This window comes from Uloborus diversus, chromosome 3 (assembly GCF_026930045.1).
Source record: "Uloborus diversus isolate 005 chromosome 3, Udiv.v.3.1, whole genome shotgun sequence".
Classification (NCBI taxonomy): Eukaryota; Metazoa; Arthropoda; class Arachnida; order Araneae; family Uloboridae; genus Uloborus; species Uloborus diversus.
In genome coordinates, this window is record NC_072733.1 from 160,188,103 (window position 1) to 160,210,558 (window position 22,456).

A 22,456-nucleotide genomic window follows, 5' to 3' on the forward strand; every position below is an offset into this window, starting at 1 on the left:
AATTTCAACTTTCTAGGACATTCCGTTCTGGAGTTCGGCGACATACATACACACATACGCACATACATACGTACATACAGACGTCACGAGAAAACTTGTTGTAATTAACTCGGGGATCATCAAAATGGATATTTCGGGTGTCTGTACGTTCCTAGGCACATATCCACGTGTGGTCAGGTCGACAAAAAAACTCAACATTCATTTGGGGTTGAGCAAAATCGAAACTAAGGTCGATTTTTGGGTGAAAATTTTACCGCGAATACAATACTTCCTTTTTTGTAAAAGGAAGTGAAAATATGTATTTATAAGTTAAAATAAAGAAATACATAAATAATAAGTGGGCGGTCATCGTGCAGAAAAGTAGAAAGTACGATACATTTTGTTTCTTTAGGTTAATTAATCCAGCTTAAAATACAGGGTGTTTCAAAGTGAATAGCGGGGTTTTAACATGTTATAATATTTATTACACCAAACTTACAGCCACAAGTGATATATCAAATGAAAGAGAAACTCAAACAGTTTTTTGTTTGATGGCATCAGTGCGCATGCGCGTGGAATGTTTCTGCTGCAATCCACTAGAAAACGCTTGTAGCAAAGATGGCGACTAAAGAACAGAAAGCGTTTTGTGTTTTACAGAAAACTTCATCTTTCAGCAAGATGGTGCGCCGCCTCCCTGGCATAATGAGGTACACGATTGGCTTAACCTAACTGTACCCGACCGCTGGATTGGCCGTAAGGGGCCTAATGACAGGGCTTGTTTCCCATGGCCTCCACGGTCACCCGACCTAACGCCGTGTGATTTCTATCTTTGGAGGTTTATTAAGGACCGTGTGTGTGTGTGCCTCCACTGCCGGCCGACCTTCCCGAATTAAGGAACAGGATTGAAACAGCTGTTGCAGCAATTGCTAATGAGACACTCATCAAAGTTTGGGAAGAACTCGCATATCGTCTTGACGTGTGCCGAGTGACGAATGGTGCTCACATTGAACACTTTTAGGCTATTATGTAAAACTGTTTGAGTTTCTCTTTCATTTCATATATCACTTGTGGCTGTAAGTTTGGTGTAATAAATATTATAACATGTTAAAACCCCGCTATTCATTTTGAAACACCCTACAGTACTAGCACAGCCTTTTTATTTTTATTGTTGTCTTCAAGCACACCCCTGCTTCAGATCTATCTAAAAGAAGCTTCTATCTCTCTATATATATGTAGTTCATCAAAATGTCTCCTCTCTACGCCTACAGTATTGCTGCACCGTAATTATCATAATCTTTGATTATCTCTGGGTAGATGTAACATATGATTGTTTTTGGTATTCATAAGTACTAAACGTAAATGCAGTAAAATCTGTAAAAATGACTATTTTGTAAATCGATCACCTAAGACAGGTGCAGAAAGGTCTTTTTTCCCTCTTTTTGCCATCATCCTTTATAAGTTGCTAACCTCTCTAAGTTGGCCACTAAAGTGATGCACTGCAATTGAGCAACTTACACGGGTTTCACTGTACATGTAATATTAAAGTCTAACTACAGTATTGCATCATTTCAGTTTAGCTGAAAGCAAAAAAAAAAAAAACTTTTCCTAATATTTTATTCCAAATAAGAGAATTGAGTGGGAGGAGAATTTATTGCATTTTCTATTGTTCAGATATTGAAACCGTTGTGTTTATTAGAGATATAATCAGCAGAAAATGCAATTACAATATTTATTTCAGGAGCCCCACAGTTTCGTGAAGTATGCTGGGATTTGGATGAACGAGGAGCGGTAGGAGAAACAGCGCTACATGTGTGTTTTCTATCTTCGGGCCCTTTGTACATGGATCTTGCAAAACGATTAATTAAACTCTTTCCAAAACTGATTAACGATATCTATCAGTCTGATGAGTATTATGGTATGTTCACATCATTTATAAAAAAAAAATTTTCTAATAGATTTGTAATATATTTGTAAAATATTGGAAGCATCGTATTTTGCATAGTCAGAGTCGCATCGCAGATCTTCAGTAAAATACTTTCTCGTATTATTCAACTTACATTTCCAGACATAATTATGATTAAAAATGAACTTATGTATGCTTATAATGTAGAAATAATGTATATTTATATTTCTGGGGGTGCACTGCTCCCATGTGTTTCACTATATCAAGAAGTGATAAACAATGAAACCAGTGCATCCCCAGAAATATATATATATAGTGTTTGTTTCTTTCTTTGTACCCGATGGCCAGAAGACCCCATAGCACCTACAGTCCTGAAACTTGGCATAAAATTCGAACGTACCCCGGGAGAGTGTACTTCGAAGCCAATATTCTAAAATTCGAATTAGTTTTCTCATAATTAACTAATTAAGCTAAAACTTCACATTTTTCGCCATATTTGGGGGAAACGTCCCCCCCCCCATCACCTAACATTGTATGTCATTGATTATATGTCGTTGGAAAGGGTTTTCATTTCTAAACAAGAATATGTTTGATCCACTTCTCTCAATCAATTAGAACAGGAGATATAAGCGATTCTAATTGCCATACTAATTGAGCCAATTTTCAAGGCTAAACTTGATTTGTGTTTCGGCAGTGACGTTATCTTCGGTATACGGATAGAAAGTGTTTTTACAGAGACGTTTGACGTACAGAAATCGAACGTACCCCAGGGTACGAATTTTAGCTTTCGCTCAGAATATTACTCAAGCGGCTTAAAAAATCAAATTGACTCTCAAACCGCAGAGAATTCTGACGGAGGTAAAAAAAAAATCTAATTTTCAACTCGTGCAATGAATTATCACACTTAGAAACGTTGCAATAAAAAAAAGGAGACAGCGGCGTAATGTAACCTCACGCGATTCGTCAGCAATAAATGCAATTATCCTAACCGTTTTCTGTAAAACCTCTCAAAAAAGTTACTCATATGATGTGTGAAAGACGGAAAGATAAAATGTTTCCTTCAAATTAGAGCCGAGATTGAGTTTTAAACGATTCTTAGAAAGTTTAGGAAAAAGGGTCTGCGGCGAAATTTAACTCTATGTGTTAAATCTTTTGTCTACTATGAAAAGCGAGTCTCCGCGTTGTTTTCGGTAAAATCTCCAAAACAATTATTCAAAGTATTTAAATATTAAAAAGATTAAAGTGTTTTCTACAATTTGAGGCTCTGATTAAGTTTTCATCGATGTTTAGAAACTAAAATTTTTAAACTCAAAAATTATATGTTTCTATCATCCTTGCCCTTGTTCAAGCTGGCTGCAGACTGTTTTAGCACGAGCATCGCCGTGCGGGTACAGCTAGTGTAAATATATGAAATACACCGCCAGCTCAGTCATTTCCAGCCGAGGACTGCAGTTTCGTGCTTATTAGCACTTATCAGTCCGGCATAGGAAAGTGACTGAGCTGGAGATGGAAAACCTCTTATGAAAGTCAAGAGGGCCAAACAAACTGGTAGCTAATGTAGAATTAGCACAGACCAAACAAGTGACCGAAGCAATGGTTCGGTACAACTCGAAAATTGATGGCAAGGTATGGTATTTTCAGTAAATTACCGCCCATTAGCCAGGGCTAAAGCAGAAATACATGAAATACACCACCAGAGCCTGTCTGGTCTGTGCTAATTCTACATTAGCTACCAGTTTGTTTGGCCCTCTTGGCTTTCATAAGAGGTTTTCCATCTCCAGCTCAGTCACTTTCCTATGCCGGGCTGATGAGTGCTAATAAGCACGAAACTGCAGTCCTCGGCTGGAAATGACTGAGCTGGCGGTGTATTTCATGTATTTCTGCTTTAGCCCTGGCTAATGGGCGGTAATTTACTGAAAATAGTGTAAATATATTCCTTAATGTTACTTTATAAGCACACCTAGTAACATTTTTTACACATTATTTAATGTATGTGACTGGTTTCAGGTGAAAATGTACTTCACATGGCGATTGTGAACGAAGATCCCGTAAGTGTGAAATTTCTATTAGACAATGGTGCTAACTTCAACGAAAGAGCTACAGGTACTTTCTTTAACCCGGAAGATCAAAAACCTACTCGAACAGACAATCTGGCTCATGAATGGGCTGATCTCAGCCTAAAGACCGATTACAAAGGGTGAGAGCTTTTTATCAATGAGAAATGAAATACCAGTGATTGAAATTAACTGTTTTCTTTCACTCTAATATTTCAAGACAGTCTGAATTTTATTGAAAAACGACTTATATATTTACTTAGCTCATAAATCAATCTGGGAAAGCTTTAAGCTGCATAGACTATCGTGACGAAACATTTCTAGCATACGGGTGTTCCTAAAATGTATTTGCTAGTCATGAATTTTGCCTTGTTGTCGATGATAATAGGATCAAGCTCATTTAGTAAAAAAAATTGCGTCCAACAAGACGCAAAGTAAATTATGTGAATAGTGTAACATGTTCTGAGCGGCAATCAAACCAATTTTAATTTGGCAGTAAACATTTAGATCTCCTTTCGGGTTTGACCATATCATGGCCATGCCCGAAAGGGTATCTTCCTGTCCATGGATTTTAAATTCCGCTTTAATCTATTATACTTTTGATGAAGGGTGTACTAGCTAATAATAAAATTACTGCATTGTTGCGGTCTTTTATAGAAAGCTAGTATCTGTGGACAACAGTATCGATGTATGAATGAGAGTGAAACCCAATGTTTGATACGGTAGACGAATTAAAATTACTGTTTTGTATTTTTCTAAGTTGCATACCACGAAATGAAATGAATCCATTCGGTACAGATTGCTCCAAATTGGTTAGTCTTGCATAGTTAGATCCACTTTTGCAAAGAAAAGGACTATCTACCATTCAAACCATTTTCAAACATAAAAGCCTTCGAAAATAAATTGTTACACTCATGAAAAAGTTTTTACGAGCATTTCATTTCGGTTTATTATTATTATTTTTTTCTGTTTTTCATCCTATAGCCATTATTCGCTGTTATTTTACCCTCCAGAGAGAGTCTTATTTCTCCAATTTCTTCTTATTCAGTTAAAAATAGCCGTTTAATTGAATAAGTGTGTGACATGAAAAGGTTTTGAAGCTAAAAAGTGTGTTCTTGTAGTTATGTTTACTGGGGAGAATATCCGTTGTCATTTGCCGCCTGCCTGGGACAGGAAGAATGCTACAGACTTCTACTCGCCAAAGGAGCTAACCCAGACATGCAGGACACCAACGGAAATACAGTTCTTCACATTTTGGTCATTCAAAATAAACCAATCGTAAGGACTATTTTCTCATTTATTGCGTTATTTATTCGTATGGTTGTTATATAAAAATGGGAGTTTTAATAGATGAATATTTTTGCCATGGGTAGGTAAAGGGCAGTAACTGCATTTTTTTCTCTTTTGCATTTTTGTCAGCTATTATACATTTGTGTTATTGTACAGGCTTGCGTATTTGATTTTCGCTGGAAAAAAAGCGCTAAAAATGCGTCTAAATCAAACATTTCCCTGCCGTTGGTATTGAATCTAAAACGCGTTTCTACAAACATCTCGAAAACTTATTTCTGCAGATACTGCCGTTTACCGGTCAAGGGCAGTATTGGATGAAATACTTTTAAAATGTTATTTTGAAAGGCAGAAATTGTTCACTATGCTTTTTTTTTAAATTTTAATTTAGGATTTAATTTATTTCAAAAGAAATATGCTCTATGTTCGTAATCAATCCATGCTGCTCTTTTAATAACCTAATGCATAGTCATAGTTTTCGTACATTCTCAGGTGGATAATCTGTGACCAACAAAAATGCTTTCCTTAATTTTTACGCAACTAAAGAACGAAAACTGTGCTTGCAGACACCGAAATTCACGTCCTTCTTTCATGCTCCTTCATTGCTCTAACGAAATTCCTTTTCAATCCCAACCTCATGAATAAAGGTGGGATATTTTTTTATTTCGTGTAACGATTAGAGGAACTATTTGGATTCTTTTTTTCACCTGCAATGCATTGCTTGCGGTCTTGCCACTTATTTTAGATATAATGGTGCAACTGGACACTCTTATCAAGGTCGTTTGCATGAATTTTAGCAGAGTAAATTTCATTCTGCTTGTTTGTTATAGGTTCTGTTGTTCTAATAAGTAAGAGTAAAACGTATCTCTAGATCAAGCGAAAGTAACAAAGAATGAACTATAATACCTTGCCACTCACAAAAGTCGTGTCTGCAGCTCAACTTGAAATGTGAAATTGCTTTTTAAAGCTTTACGCATGCATAAACTAGATTCAGGTTCTACTTTTTCAAATCAAAAAAAAATATTTCCAATTTACAAATGATCATAAAATGTTGCATATAGGTAAAATGTTAAGAATATGTTGTAGGTAATGTTATATGTTGTAAAGAACCACCCGTTGACAATAGCGCGGTTTTGATAAAAAGTGCAGATTCTGTTCATGTGCTTAGAGCATGGCAGTATAGTTAGGATTGCTGTTCGATGGCCTAGAATGATTACTATGTAATGACCGGAACTAGTTGTGGTCCGTTTTCTTTTCTACGATTAAAAAAGAAATTAGAATTAAACATTTCAAAAAGCTTTTAAATTTAACACTATCAGTCCACCTTCAAGAATTTTACTTTGGAAATATTAAAAATATTATTTACTAGCGTTAAATAAGAGGCTCAGTTTGATGACTAGCCACATGGACCAATTTGCCTTGTCTGCGGGTAAGTTAAGTCTTCACAAATTGTTCAAAGTTCTCTCGCTGATATTATTTTTAAATTCCTCTAATGGAGCAGTTTACTACACGTAGCCTCTGTAGACCAAGTTCGATTCTCCATCCAATTTTTTATGTGCCACTTTTAAGGCGTGAGTGCCAGTGGCATGGAGAATTTCGACGCATGTATTCGACACCGGAGAAATACGACGCAATCCGACCTGGATTCTTATGGTGCAAAACTGCACCAAGAGTTTAATTTAGCCGAGAGTGCCTAAGCCAAATAGAAACTATCAAGATTTCTTAACCCACGGTCTACATGTCACCGTAGACCGTGGGTTAAGAACTCGTGATCAAAGATTGCACCACGCCGACGTCTAATTTTTACGCCAGCCGGCCGACCATTCCGATAATGCAAAAGTTGAAAAGATACACAAAACTTCACAAAATCTTATTTCTCGTTTTGTGCGGAAGAAAATATAAAACAGTATAAACAAAAATGTATTTCATACGCCATTTCTTAATAAAAAAAAATAGAGTTATTAAAGTTGTGAGAAAAAAATTTCGAAGACAGCGGGATTTCTAAGAGTTAATCTATTTTAAGCTGGAAAATGAATTAGCTGTCTTAGTTGGCTTTATCGTCACGATTACAACTGATGAAAACATATATTATTGTTTCCTCAGTAGTACAGATTCAATGTTCTCCGTGTTTTCATACATAAATCAAAATTTGGATTTCACTAAAAGGAAAAATAAATAAACTGCCTTTTAAAGCCATTTTTAAATCAGGAATATATATTTTTTTGTTTAGAATACGTGCGTCAAAGTTCATTCATGATAATAATTTAACGAAAATATGAGCACTGGTTCTGAAACATAATGATTTTTCTTCTTGGTTAGAATACTTGAATATATGAACTTTCTGCCTTTTAACATTAAATTCATTTATAATGGTTCGAAATTGAAAGAAAAGTTTTAAACCTTATAAAAGCATATTTTCTGATCTTAAGCAGCATGATAGTCTAATGCTTGAAATTTCGTTGTATAGTATAAAAGTATTTCGTGTTATCTTTAAAAAATAAAAAGCAATCTTTACGTTTCTCACTTTGTTCTTTTCTTTTTTTTTAACATAAAAAATGAGCTCAATATTTTTGACCCACCTCGTAGATTGTGGAGGAGAGAATACGTTAACATTAGTTTTCAGTGGCAGTAACAAGTAATGAAATTTCATCTCTAATTGTTCGTTTATACTCATAAAAAAGATTATTTAAATTCAGAAACTGTAAGGAGAGGTTGAATCGGGACATAAAAGTTACTGAACACGTTTCGTTAATTACTGAAAATAACTAGGGAACCAAAAAGTAACTATCGTGATCATCGGAACTTAATTTCGTTAATTACTAAAAACCTAACTGGCCAAAAAATACTGCCACGATTAAATTTCCTATTTTTCATTTATTTTAGATTTAAAAAATTATAAAAAGAAAAAAAATATTTTCAAAAATAAAAGTTTTGCTTAGTTTTTAAAGCATTTTTACATAAGTCAAGAAAACTTCGCAAACAGTTATTAACATATCAAGAAGTCCTAACCTAAAAATACTTTTCAATCTGTTTGCTCATAAACCAGAGTAATATTTTTAAACAAGACTCAAGGCCACAGAAAAGATTTCTCGAAGATAAAATTATTCTGTACGTCAGCTGCTTAAACAGAAAGGAGCGATTTCGATATAATTAACGTTTATTTCCGAAGCAGATCGTCCATCTTGAATCATTGATTCAAGGCTTTGGAAAGATATTTTGTGCGTTTGTGCACGTGTATGTTTATGAGAAAAAAATGTATTTTGAACATTTCGAGAAATTATTGAAGCCTATAATTTTTTGCAATAATGTTAGTAATTACAATTTAAAAACACTTCTAAGCTAAGAACTAAGATTCCTCTTGAATGGTACCTAAAAAGGTGAAACATCAAAACGGAAACGGTATAAAAAGCTATCCTGTTTAAAATAGAAATTAATATAATTAAGAAATTGATATACAATTCACATTTCTAGTTTATTTAGATTCTAATTCTAATTCATTTATCTGCCAAATAAATACAATATATCCAGGTCCTCTCCTATTAGAAATATTTATTTCCTGAGGTGTGGAAACAACTTGATTTGTTACAGTTTGAACTCGAATCATGCGAAATTTTAAAAGTTAAACAGACCTGCTTAATCTCAATTTTCTATAAGTAGGAAAAATCAGTCAATATCTAGATAACAAACATTTTTTTTAAAATTAGAGCTGTCAGAAAATATTGTGCTCTCATCCCTATTAACTTTCGAAAACAAATGCATCTAAAGAATAAAGTATATCGAACTCTAAAAGTAGCAAACTTTCAAAAAAAGTCTGAAATAACGGATGTCACGTAACTGCCAGTCCGGACGCAGCGAGCAACAGGTTTTTACTTAAAAAGGTTATATATATATATATATATATATATATATATATATATATATATATATATATATATAGATATAGATAGATAGATAGATAGATAGATAGATAGATAGATAGATATAGATATATATAGATATCTATATATATATATAGATATCTATCTATCTATATATATATATATATATATATATATATATATATATATATATATATATATATATATATAGATATCTATCTATCTATATATATATATATATATATATATATATATATATATATATATATATATATATATATATGTATATACAGAGAGAGAGAGAGAGAGAGAGATAGATAGATAGATAGATAGATAGAGTCATTTTACTGTAATCTATACAGGTATCCCTCGTATAACACGTTACTTCTACAACACGGTTTCGATTATTACACGGTACAAAACTTTAATTCATAACTACACGGTTTTGATGTAACACGAATTTTAGAAGAATTTAATTTTTGTTCACTGTTAAAAAATGTATGATAACAACTGTAATAAGTTTTTACTTTGTTTTTATGAAACTCTTACGAAAAATTGTCTGTCTTGGGCTCAAAAGTTTGGTTTCCCCGTATAAACTTAACTTTCAACTTTTAAATACATACAGTGGCTCCCAAAAGTGTGCGTACACCTTGAAATTTTGTAGTAAAACCAAAATAACGCAAAGCTGAATTCGAATATGAAGTCCAATTTTTTTTCACACTATTCCTATGCCATTCTGAATAAAACACAGTAGTTTTTTCAAAATATTGCCAGATTTTATTTTTGAATTTTTTCAAAAAACGATGAGACAGAGAAAAAATACGCCGCAAAAGTCATCGTACACTGAAATATTTTCGAATACATTCATGATTAAAATTATCATATGCGGTTTTTTATTATTTTTGCATTGTAATGACACTATAAAGTCATTTGCATTTAATTTTTTGTTTATTTATTCCCTAAAATTCTGCTTATTATTTTTAAATGGCAGGTATGCGCAGAAAACAACAAACACGATTCGCAATTTGATTTTTTTTCCCTCACAGTAGCCATAAATTGGTTTGAAATGTCTCTAAATTAGTTAATTTATACCATTCTATAGTGAAGTGCTTGATAAAATGCTTTTAAGACAAGAATCGGATCGAAAACAAGGTAAGAAAAAGTCAACTGGCAAAGTTAACAATCGTGATCGGAGGTTAACAGCTAAAACAATTATGAAAAATACACATTTGAGCGCTGAAAAAGTTTCTACAGAATTGAATGAAACATTTTATGTTTAATTTTCACCTAAAATTGTTCGCCAAGTTCTCAGATTAGCTGGATTAAAGGGGACCTCTTCCCGCAGAAATTTTCTTGTTCGTGCGAAAAACAGTAAGCTTTCGCTTTCCGTCGTAAAATCAATGATAAATAAGCTCAAAACGTGTTGGAACAACGTCTTACTTATAGATGAAAATATATTTAATATTTTGGGTTCAATTGTTGTAGAATTGTCAATAGAGGAAAAAGTGAGGAATTTAATCTTAAGAACTTAGCTGAATCAGTTAATCAGAACGGTGAAGGTGTTCTTGTGTGAGGGTGCATAACAGCATCTGGACTTGGAAATTTGGAATTTTTTGATGAAATAATGAATCATGCTGTTCATTTAAATATTTCAAAAAACAATTTTAAACTATTAGCCCAAAATTTGACAATCGGATACAACTTTGTTTTTTTTTTTTTTTTTTTTTAAATCAAAATAACGATAAGAAGTACACGTTCGCGTTTGGTGCCTCACAAATTGTCCTTAAACTTAGAAATATCTCCTCAATCGCCAGATTTAAACTTAATGGAACATATTTGGAGATATCTGGGGGATATATTACGAAAATACACCATTGAAACGAAAAGCGAACTAGAAACAGTAAGAATCGAAGTGCTGCTGAACACTTATTCAGAAATTGCATTTTAAAAAAAGAAAAAACAATGAAATCTATTCCCAGACGTTTAAAGCTAATGTTGATACTGCATGATATTCTACTAAGTAATAATTCTGTAAAAAACTAGATTATTTACTAATTTTTTGACATTTTTTCAAAGTGTACGAAGACTTTTGTGAGATAAAATTTCCGGCACTTTTTGTTTTTTAAAAAATTAAGTTTTAATGTTTTATTAAAAATTTTCGTGTAGTTTTGTTGAAAATAGATCACAAATCTTATAATTAAATACCTATTCCGAAATATTAATTGTAACCAATGCATAGGGGCTTATTTCATTGAAAGTCATAGGTGTACGAACACTTTTGGGAGTCACTGTACTTGATTTTTCTCATTTGTGTTTTAAAGGCAAAATGGTGAATATTAGTTTGTTTCCAATGCATTTTAAAAAAATAACATTAGGATTAAACATAAGCTAAATTTGTCAAACGATAAATGAAAAATGTAGTCGAAACAAAATATGAAGTAAAATAAATAGAATTATTCTATTTATTTTATTTTAAATTTTGTTTCGTTGTTGTTGCTGCTCAGGCGAACGTTATTGCTAAAGAAAAGCGCAGATATTTTTTCTTATAGAATGCGTTTTGTTCTTAGCATAGAAAGAGAAGTGGATTAAGTTTCTTCTTGTTGTGCATAACAGTTTTAATTTCAGGTATGCAAAATGATTTAGTTTTATCGTTTATAACAACTCTTATTTTTAAATCAGTGGGTCTTTGTATGTTCTGGTTGCCAGTTTTCGTTTATATGTTCTATTGAGCCGAAATTTTATCTATTATAAGATTTGTACCTTATAAATTGGTTTCGATACAAAACTGTACACATTCCTTGATTTACATTATTTCAAGGTTTCGATATAACACGGTACACATTGATATGATTTATGATATGTACGTGATTAATTAGGTTAAAAAATGAGTAAAAAAATCATTTATAAAAAAAGTCTCTAATAACACGGTTTCAATACTACATGGAACGAATTAACCGTGTTTTACGAGGGATACCTGTATTACAGTAAAATGACAAGCATTAAATATGTATAAAACTAATTTTATTAACTCTTTTTATGTGAAAAAATTTGATTTCAGGAAACATTCGACATGGTATATGAATGTGGCGCATCTTTGGACATAAAAAATCGTCAGCGCTTAACACCACTAATATTAGCTGCGAAACTAGCAATGAAAGATGTAAGTTTTGGGAAAAGAAATCTTTTCTTCTTCTATCCGAAAATAAATTTTTCTTTCTAATTTTTTTCAAGTTTGTTTCTGAAATTCGTTCATTATTAACCACGCCTATAATAATTTTGCAAAAGAATATTCAGTATGCAAATATACCTATTTATTACTATCATTGCACTGTCTACTAAATTGAACCACAAAATGAGCTCCGAGCTACTTAAAAAAAAAGTTGGATACAGTTGTTTGTGAAAAAACTTCGGGTATAAGTTTACTATTTCTCTACAATAACTTCTTAATCAGAAAGTAACGATCCGTCTGTATGGAAAGAACAGAATTTCAAAGAAATGGAAAACTTAGTTTAATGTTTTGAGCATCGGAATATGTTCAATTTTTTTTCACGAGATGGTGTAAATATTATCGCTTGAATCTTTTTAAACCTTTCGACAAGTGGATTTAAAATGAGTGTATGTGAGCTGTTAAAAATCAGATTAGATTTTTGTTTGGAGTACAAACAAAAAATATTCATATCACATCTAAAAGGTCGGAATTTGCTGTGAAAACGCAGCGTTTGCGAGAAATCCTTCTCCACTACTATCTTTTGAAGAAAAGTGCTGCAAAAACGTGCCGTTTGTTTGAGGATGCTTACGACAACAATACTTCATCGGAGCCAACTTGCAGAAATTGGTTTCAACGACCAAAAAACGTGGCCAAGCCCAAACAAATTCTCAAAAATTGCAAACTTGAGGAAATAGTTGATATTGATCCATACCATTCAACATTACCGACTTCAACCAATGAGTTTAAAATTCAATATTCTAAGTAAAGAAAACGTCCGGAATGGCTCGAAGACACAAGAAGATGATTTTATTATAGCGCGACAACAGTAGGCCACATATTAGTCAATCCGTCTGGACCTTGAAGGGATGAATTGGGAGGTCCTACCTCAATCCATTGCGTTCACCTGACACTGTGTCCATTCAGACTGTCCATTGTGCCGGCCGATGCAGTCGGAAACTACTTCAGTGCCTCACATCAAATGACCTCATCCAAAAATGGATCGATGACTGGATTGAAAAGAAAAACAGAAATCTCCACTCCAGGAATGCGTTTATTACCCAAAAGATGGGCGAAGGTTGTCGCTTCAGATGGAAAGGGTTTTGAATAAAATCAGTTAATAATTTCACGTTCAAACATTTGCTTTTGTTTTAAAACGATTAAACTTATTCCCTCACCCAGTAGAATAAAAACGCAAAAACATTTGAAAAAATACTGTTTGAAATTTTGAATTAAAAAATTCCATCTGTTAATGCAAACTCCAACTTCGCATTAATGTATGAGGTTGCCGAAAAGATTCTCTGGTATTCTCGAAGAGACATGGATGCAGATACTGATGTAAACAGTATTTATATCATTAAAAGCATTAACTAGAATTTGTATTTAAAACAATAGCAAATTGTTTGAATGTCAACATGGGACATCAAGAACCTGTAACGATCGAGTCGCTCATTGCCGATCACCAGCAACATGCTCTGAGGGATATTTAAACTCTAGTATACTACATGCATTGTATATGAATTTTCGGTATCTTCTACAATAACTAAACTGACGAAAATGTGTTTGTCTAATGATACTAGTTACTTCCAAGTAAATTTTTGCTTTTAATCTAAAGGCTAAATTTCAATTTCAATTCATGCTTTCATAATATGTATATTTTTTTAACGTGATTTATTAGTTTTTTTGTAAGTCACTGACAACGATGACAGCTATACATCAAAACTTCACTTTTAAGTGAAGTTTATGTACACTTAACATAAATAACTGTGTTATTTATAATAAGTGTACATAACATATCTAAAGTAATATAAGATATAGGATTATGCTTAATCCTATAAAGATATAGGATTAAGCATAAAGTCCTATATCTTTATGCTTAAAAGCATAAAGATATAGGATATGTTTCAAAACGTGTGATTGTAATTTTATAGATGTTTTTAAATTATTACTTTTACACTGAACAAAGCTTTATTTCGGCAGGTAAATTTAGCTCTTGTTACACACATTCCTACAATCTCTCTAACTGCTCTTTTTTTTTCTTGAGCAATCACATTGCTTATTGTTCTCACTTGATGGTTTTGATGTTCCTATAATTTTATTTCCCCCCCCCCGCCTCCCTCTGCAGCAACACCGTCGACTGGGATCACGATGCTGCTCCTCTAGCGAAAACCGTCTCCAGGTTGCGTCCATATCCTATACACACACGCATACATACGCCCACCTGCACACACACACATACACACAAACACACACTCATGCCTACATACACACATTCTCGTGATTGCGAAAAACATAATTTGAATTCCAGATGTCAAAATTCAATTTTTGTTTTCAATATACGCTGGAAAAATTATCCTTACCAATACAATTTTCTCCACCCAATCACTTATGGAAAACATCTGCGTTCAATAAAAATGTGACAAATTAATTGTCTGCTATCCTCACAAAATCCAATCATTTTTCAACATGCAGTGCACAGCTGCCAAGCTAGCAGCGACTTAAGCACCTGATAACTGTGTGTATAACTATTTCTCAGAGCTTGAATTTTATTAATCTCATGACGTACATTACAGCATCATTTCTTATCAGGCTTCCTTCGGTTTAAAGAAAATATCGCTACTAGCTTCACAAGAAATATAAATCAACAAATAAAAGTACCATTTACACATTTTTTTGTGAAGAAATAAGTTGAATTTAGCGTACGTCACATAGTGCTCGCGTTGATACCACCTGTGTTTTGCTTGTCAGACATCAATTGTATAGCAGGCAGCAAATGAGTATTTTGTCATTAATATTAAAGCTTCAGACATCAGGGTGGTACTCATAAAACCTTTTTGTTTACTACGCTGAATTCCATTTTCAGAACTTTAGGTTATCATTTGCACCTCCCACTATATTAACAAAATTATTAATAATTTTAAATATTTATATAATTGTATTTGTCTTTTAAATAAAAAATCGAAAATTAAAAACACTCTTTGTTTTTGACCATTCAATTCAAACTTTCAAAAAAGTCAAAAAGCATTAATATTGTAAATATTGAGTTTTCTAGAAATTGGACGTAGCAAAAGGATTTCATAACGTCCAAAAAGGTGAAAAACGAGCGTTATAGCATGAAACTGTCTCCTTCTTTGCAGGATCGTAACTTAAGTGGGGATTTTAAGATTTGATGCTTTTTAAATTTAATCACACGTCCAAAAATATGGTATTCTTTTTGAGTTCGAAGTTCCAACGTGAAAACTCACCTCGCATTAAAAAAAAAAAAAAAAAAAAAAAAAAAAAAAAAAAAAAAAAAAACATTTCATTTGAATAAATCAAATCGTTTTTTCTATTGCTAAAAATTGCATTATCTTTCAGATTTACTTCCATATTTTGGAGTTACAGAGAGAAATCTACTGGGAGCTGGGCAATATAACATGTGCAGCTTATCCTCTAGACGATATTGATACAATTGATGGAAAAACGGGTGAAATTAATAAGTTATCGGTTTTGAACCTTGTGGTCTATGGTGTAAGTATTTGGAAATATTCCGAAACTTCTATTATAATTTTTTTTACATAAAATTAACAATAAAAAAAATATTTTAAAGCATATTTCTAATTTTGCTTTTAAAATTATTCTGTCAAGTTAGTTACTTTACTCTGTAAGGCTGAAATTTTATGATTGAATCATAATTAAATTGACATCATCCACAAAATAGTTTATCAGTACTTATTTTCTAATCGAATATTTGTACCTTCTCAATAAATATATGTGTAAAATTTATTTGTTTAAAATTTGGCTTTATAATTTTGCTTTCTAAAATTTATGAGAGAACATTATTTTTAAGAAACTATTTCTCTAGTTTTGTTTTTAATCGTATAAAAATTCCTTTTAAAAAAGCAATTCTGGATTAAACCTAGAGATGTATAACTTCCGAAAGTTTTAAAATCGCTTAAAAACTCCAGTTTTTTTTTTTTTTTTACTGGAAAAATTTAAAAAACGAAAATATTGATTTTTTTATCAATCAAAATATAGTTTCTTAGTTACATTTCCTTACAAAAACTTTAAAAAATCAAAATATTTAAATATATATGCAGATATGATTAATTTTCATTCTTAGAAATATGCATAAAACTTAGTTTTAGAAAAACCTTTCTGTTTTCCAAAAAATATCCAAATTAGGACAATCATCATTCGGCAGTTAATTTTTAAGGTGTGATTTTCATAAATTGCTAATCAGTTTTTTGACATTTTTTTTATTTATCTTTTTATTATAAATTGTGAGATTTTAAATAAAAAGTTGTTTTTCTTTCTCTATAAAAAGTTTTTTGCATGCATTTACATACACATATTTTTGGCCGCCACAAAGCAACAGTAGGATATTTTACTTCTGTTTCACAGTCTTAGATCTTTAACTGTTGCTCTGAGGTGAGATATACACACACGAAAGAAAATATATTAAAGTTTTAACTTTAGCATTTACACTAATGGGTGTAATCGATATAAATGTCTTCTGCTTCAGATTAAGAGTTAATTGCTCATATTGAAATTCGTAGAGCTGTAGCACCTTAAACACAACCACGACTTCTCTAAGTTATTATACATGTGAAACAATAGACGTCCAAAACTTGCTACACAAAGCATCAGAGTAAATTCGCTCTTTGAAGTGAATTTAAAAAGTTAAAACTAAACACTTTCTTTGTGCAGAATTTTCCTACCCAATCGAGCAATTCTGCGCAACTCATCTGCCAGTGAAAAAAAGATGCAAAACTTAAACGTGATTGCAAATATTGGATAGAAATACCCGACTTTGCTCTGTATTTTTTTCATACATATAGAATGCATTTTATCGTATTACAATTTACAAATATTTGGATTTGCTCGTATTGAGTGATTCTATTTGCCTAATTTGAAACAGCTAACTCTCTTTGAGAGAAAAGTAGCGTTCCCTAGCAAAAGTTCGTCCTCAAAGGACCAAAACAATTCAAATCTCGTGGTTTGACTCTGTAGCTTGCTGAAAAGTTATAGATCTTTTAGCCGTATTAAACGTTGCCCAGGGCACACCACGTGGAGGTAGATCTATAATCGTGCCCGTGTTTTTTTATTGAGACAATGACTTTTTCCCCCCTTGTTCTTCGTTTTAGTTCTGTTTGCATTTTAATTTGTCAAGTTATCTACCATTTGAAATAAATAAATAACTCTGTGGCTTGTAGGAAGTGGTAGAGATAACAGGGCATTTACAAAGTATTCGTAGGTTTTCACAGAAATTTGGCTGGAATAATTGTCGTCAATAAAACATTATCTGCCTTATTTATTTTAGTATTGTTTCTAATGGAAATATAAACCCATTTTCAACAAAACCATATTAGCTGCAAATAAAATGCTCTTGTTCTTCATCAAAAAATTCTTGAAGTCAAACACTCTTTCGTCACGCAGTTCAACACTCTCTTTCTTCATGCAGTTAAAGACTCGTTCTTCATGCAGTTAAACACTCGTTCTTCATGCAGTTAAACACTCGTTCTTCATGCAGTTCAATACTCGTTCTTCATGCAGTTCAATACTCGTTCTTCATGCAGTTAAATACTCGTTCTTCATGCTGTTAAACACTCGTTCTTCATGCAGTTCAATACTCGTTCTTCATGCAGTTCAATACTCGTTCTTCATGCAGTTAAATACTCGTTCTTCATGCAGTTAAACACTCGTTCTTCATGCAGTCAAACACTCGTTGGTTATAAGGTTCGTAACTACGTTCATTTGCTGCGTAGAATCCAGAATCCACAGACGTAACTTTGAAAATAAATTATAAAATGCAAGAACAAAATATAAATAGGGAAAAAAATTGTTTTCGTGAAATTTTAAATGTCTCAGAATTTTCTGTTAACCTTATAAAATAAAAAATGCTTTATCAAAGGGAACACGTGTCGTCTGATAAGCTGCAGGAAACGGTTGCTATTTCTGGCATGTTTATCAATAAGGGAAATTGCACGTCTAGTTCGAATTCCACAGAATTATACGAACTGGTCAGTGTTCCTTATCAGCTGGGAAATATTAGTTTCACAGCAAATGTCTTCATCTCGGAAGAATCAAATATTAATTCAGGCTATTTATAGGTGGCGGTAGAAGTAACGAAAGAATTGGAACGAATGGCTAAAATAAGAAGATCAAAGACTTCGAAGGGCGGCAAGAATAATGGGAGTGGGTATTTTGTTTGGAAGATAAGCTAAAAATGATAAACAAATGAAATAAATGACCTTGCAAGGGTTCCATCTTAAGGGTAAAGTTTTTCTTCCTTACATGTTCGGGTTTCGTTCAGGTACACTCGTTTGTAATCATTCTGTGAAAGCTTTGAAATTCCGGCTTAGTGAAAAAACAATAATGTTTTTTAGCTAATGTCACATTTGAAAAAGATCAATTGTTTTGTTGTTAGAGAAGTAAGTCGCAACAAAAAACGAAAAAAAATAAATAAAAATCTGTATTAAATGAATGCAGAAACTCGACGATAATAAAAGTTATTTTTTATTCATTAAGTTTTTGAAATTTTTATACGGGAGTGAAGGACGACAAATAAACTAATTTGCAATTTTTAAATAAACTAATTTGTATTCTCAAAGAAAAATACAGTCGATTCGCGATAACTCGAAGCCCGATAACTCGAATATTACTATAACTCGGTTTTATTAAGTCCCGAACCCTTTGTGTGTGAATTCCATGCTAATTGTTCTCTATATCTCGAAGTTAGCTTCCTTTAACTCGAAGGTTTTGTTAAAGATGACTCGAAATTTATTTCGAAAGAACGAAAAAAAAGAAAGAAAAAACAAGTGACTCTGAGAGAAAAATTAATTTACCTTCACTCGCAATTCCTGCACGATAGACCTCTAAAGCAAGAAGAGCAACTGTTTAGGCAATGTGCGATAAAGGAGTTACACTTGCGGAAATGAGTTAGCTTGTTCTCTTTCGTTATACTGTACTGTTTACACTTTGACATGTTGCTAGACTAAGAATTTGCTTTTAAGCTGTCAAATTGTCAAGTCCTTTATTCAAAGGCTTACCTAAGTTAAGATGCGTTCCCCTAAGTTAGTTCGATCATTTGCTGATAAGTTCCTGAGACAGAGTGAGTTTTCTTTACTATTAAGGATGACTAAGCAAGTACTCTGACAATGATATCGAAAGAAAAAGAGAAACTTCTAAAGCGGTAAAATCCATGAATCCGAATTTGAAACGAATGAAGGTGTGCACCTTTCCTGAAGTAGATTCAGCTCTATTCAAGTGGTTCCGGCAGTATCGAAATCAAAACTATGCTTTTGAATTTTTTCTTCTCTTATATTTTTGATTAAACTGTGCATACTGTGCTTAAACACTTTTAAGTTCTGCAATTTTGTCTGTTATATGTACATATTAATTAAAATACTCGATGGTTTTTAATATTAAAACGCCGAAAACCAAAATTAGCAGTAAGTCGAACTTTCGATAAATCGAAGTTTTTTCGTTGGTCCCTTTAGATATCGCGAGTTGACTGTATATTAAATGAATCCATAAGATTCAAAATACAGGATTCATTTCTATCATTCTTAAATTCTTCAGGTATCATCTTAGAACTATCGCACGTTACTCTGACTTTCTAATGATTGCAAACGTTCAAAACTGTAATAATTGCATTCCATAATACAAAGGAAGCAAATAGAAGTAAAATCTACAAATTACAGGTTTACGTCACGTCCCGGTAAAAGATATATTTGATTACAGATGACCAAAAAAAATCTAAAAATAATTAACTGAAGGATTATTTAAAATAATAACTTTGTCATTTCTGTACCTCAGAGCCAGACTAACTAAGTCCAAAAATTGCGATTTTCTGTTTATTATTGTATTGTATGTAGAATCCTAGTCCACTATCAAGCCATGCAAACGTAATTCTAAAACAAAAAAATATCCTCTGTAATTATTTACCAGTGTTAAAAGAGCGCGTGTCCTATCCTTTGCATGAGCCACACAAATGTTTTTCCTATCTCCTGTAAAGTAGCGATTATGTGACTTACGTCAGTCTGGCTCTGAGGTCTAGATTTGTAACATTGATCTGTAAAATTAATATCGGTATCGGATTAGCTTGTGAGGATTTTTACAACAATATTAAAAACAAAAAAGACTAGTCCTGGCCAATGCAAAGAACATGTAAGTTCAAATTTGTATTCCTCATTCGAAGTTTTTTCTCCTACTGAAGTAACTTACAAATATGAAATTGGAAAAAATAAAATGCTTAAATATATATGCTTGCGTCATTTTATTATTACCCCTGATTTAGCTCATAATTAGTAACCACTTATATATATCATTAAGAACGAACTACCCTCTAAAGCACTCTAAAAACCAGCTAGGGGTGTGCATTCTTTCGAATACTCGCTACGATGACAGGGGGGAGGGGGAGGGTATTCAAGTGTCCTGTTGAACATTTCAGAAATTTGGCAAGCCTATTAATGTGCACTTAGTGTCGTTTAAGGAACCATAGATACACATTCTTTGGTAGTTTACTAAAATAAACACCATCAATTTTTAAAAAGTAGATGCTTAAATTGTTTTAACAAGCATACGACAGCGTGTTAACTCAAAAGTTAAAGCTAGTCACAAAAAGAAATATGGGTGAATAAATATTGCCGATGATGGAAATGTAAAAGGAAATACAAAACTATATCTCAAATAAATGCAACCTTTTATCATTATATTTTATTGTACTTATTTACTTGGGCTATTTTATTGAAATAAAAAATTGTATGAACTAAAGATTCCATTAAAAAATGTCACTTGAATTTTATATCAAGAACAAAATGGTTTAAATTATTCTTAATGATTAAACGGTTTAAATGTCTTTAACTGATTAAAATCTTAATTAAAAGAGGTAAAAAATTACTTTTGTAGTAAAACACCTTTTTTTTTTTCCTTTCAGGAGCAACTTGATCACTTAGAAATGCTTACTGGACTGCTTGCAGATCTTTTAAATGCGAAGTGGAACACTTTTGTAAAATTCAGGTACTACTTTTATACCATCGATGTATTATTAGCAATTTATGAGGTCTTAATGTTATACACTTATAGTACCAGTACTCGAACAGAAAAAGTGCAAAAAAATTGATAAGTTAAATAAAAATAAACCAAAACAATCTCGAAAAATAAACAGCATTTTGAAGATTCAAATCAAAGAGAAAACTGGTGTAACAGGTCTGTTTTAAAAAAAATATTTTCAATCTAGGTTGTTTTTTTTTCATGAAAATTTCCTTTCCAATCCTTGTCCTGTACTCATTTCCAGTTGAACAATCTTGTTAACATTTGTGAATGATTTGCTCAATATGGAAAAATCAAACACTGTACCCGCAACTCACCTTTCATATTTTTTGAAAATTTGTCACAGCAGAATAAACAGGCTGCTTTATAGAGTTCCATGTTTCAAAAAATCACCACTTAAGATTTCATATGCTTTCTGTTTTTCTCTTGTTAATCAGAAAACTTGACATATTGCAGAGCAGGCTAGAGCTCAATATCATTGTATGTTGCAGTGATGAAGAATAATGCCTCAAAATAATTGATACAAATAATTATATTTACAGGGTGCGCATAATTAAACGACCCTACTTTGTCTAGCGATGAAACTATCGTTCAGAAATTTCATGTGCGGCATAATGAAGGAAATGTGATATTGTTTGAGCGAATTAAAAAAAAATAAAAAAAAGTTTAAGGTATCCGACAAGAATTGGAGTAGTTTTGTATAAAAAACTTTATTATGAAATAATATTAATGTTTTTAAGGAAACAGAAGGATTTTAAAACATGTATTTTACTTCAAAAAATAAACCATAACATCGGTGTTATTTTTTTTAATTGGTGATTTTTCGGTAAAAAATAACTGAAATTTACACAATGTGGCTAGATTATTTCACATGTATAAAAGTTATTAATGTAACAAGACCGCAGGTTAAGAAATATTTCAAGAATTTTAAGATTTGTGACAAATTATGTGAGCTTATCCAGAAATTTCTCTAAAACTAGACATTTTTTTTTTGGTAGAAAAGCACTAAATTTTAAAAAAAAGATTTGCCCATAATCTGCTGTTTATAGAAAAGCACTAAATCAAAAAAAAAAAAAAAAAAAAGATTTGCCCATAATCTGTTGTCTGTTACACT

The 22,456-nt window shown here is 32.2% G+C and overlaps 1 protein-coding gene across 1 annotated transcript in view; it reads left to right on the forward strand.

The window, feature by feature from the left end:
- The window catches only part of LOC129218356 (transient receptor potential cation channel subfamily V member 5-like), a 119,080-nt gene that overhangs the window by 13,652 nt on the left and 82,972 nt on the right, over window positions 1-22,456 (forward strand). The window contains 6 exon segments of the mRNA XM_054852599.1: window positions 1,718-1,894; window positions 3,890-4,079; window positions 5,058-5,214; window positions 12,160-12,261; window positions 15,664-15,816; window positions 21,227-21,309. Coding sequence (XP_054708574.1) covers window positions 1,718-1,894; window positions 3,890-4,079; window positions 5,058-5,214; window positions 12,160-12,261; window positions 15,664-15,816; window positions 21,227-21,309 — 862 coding nt within the window.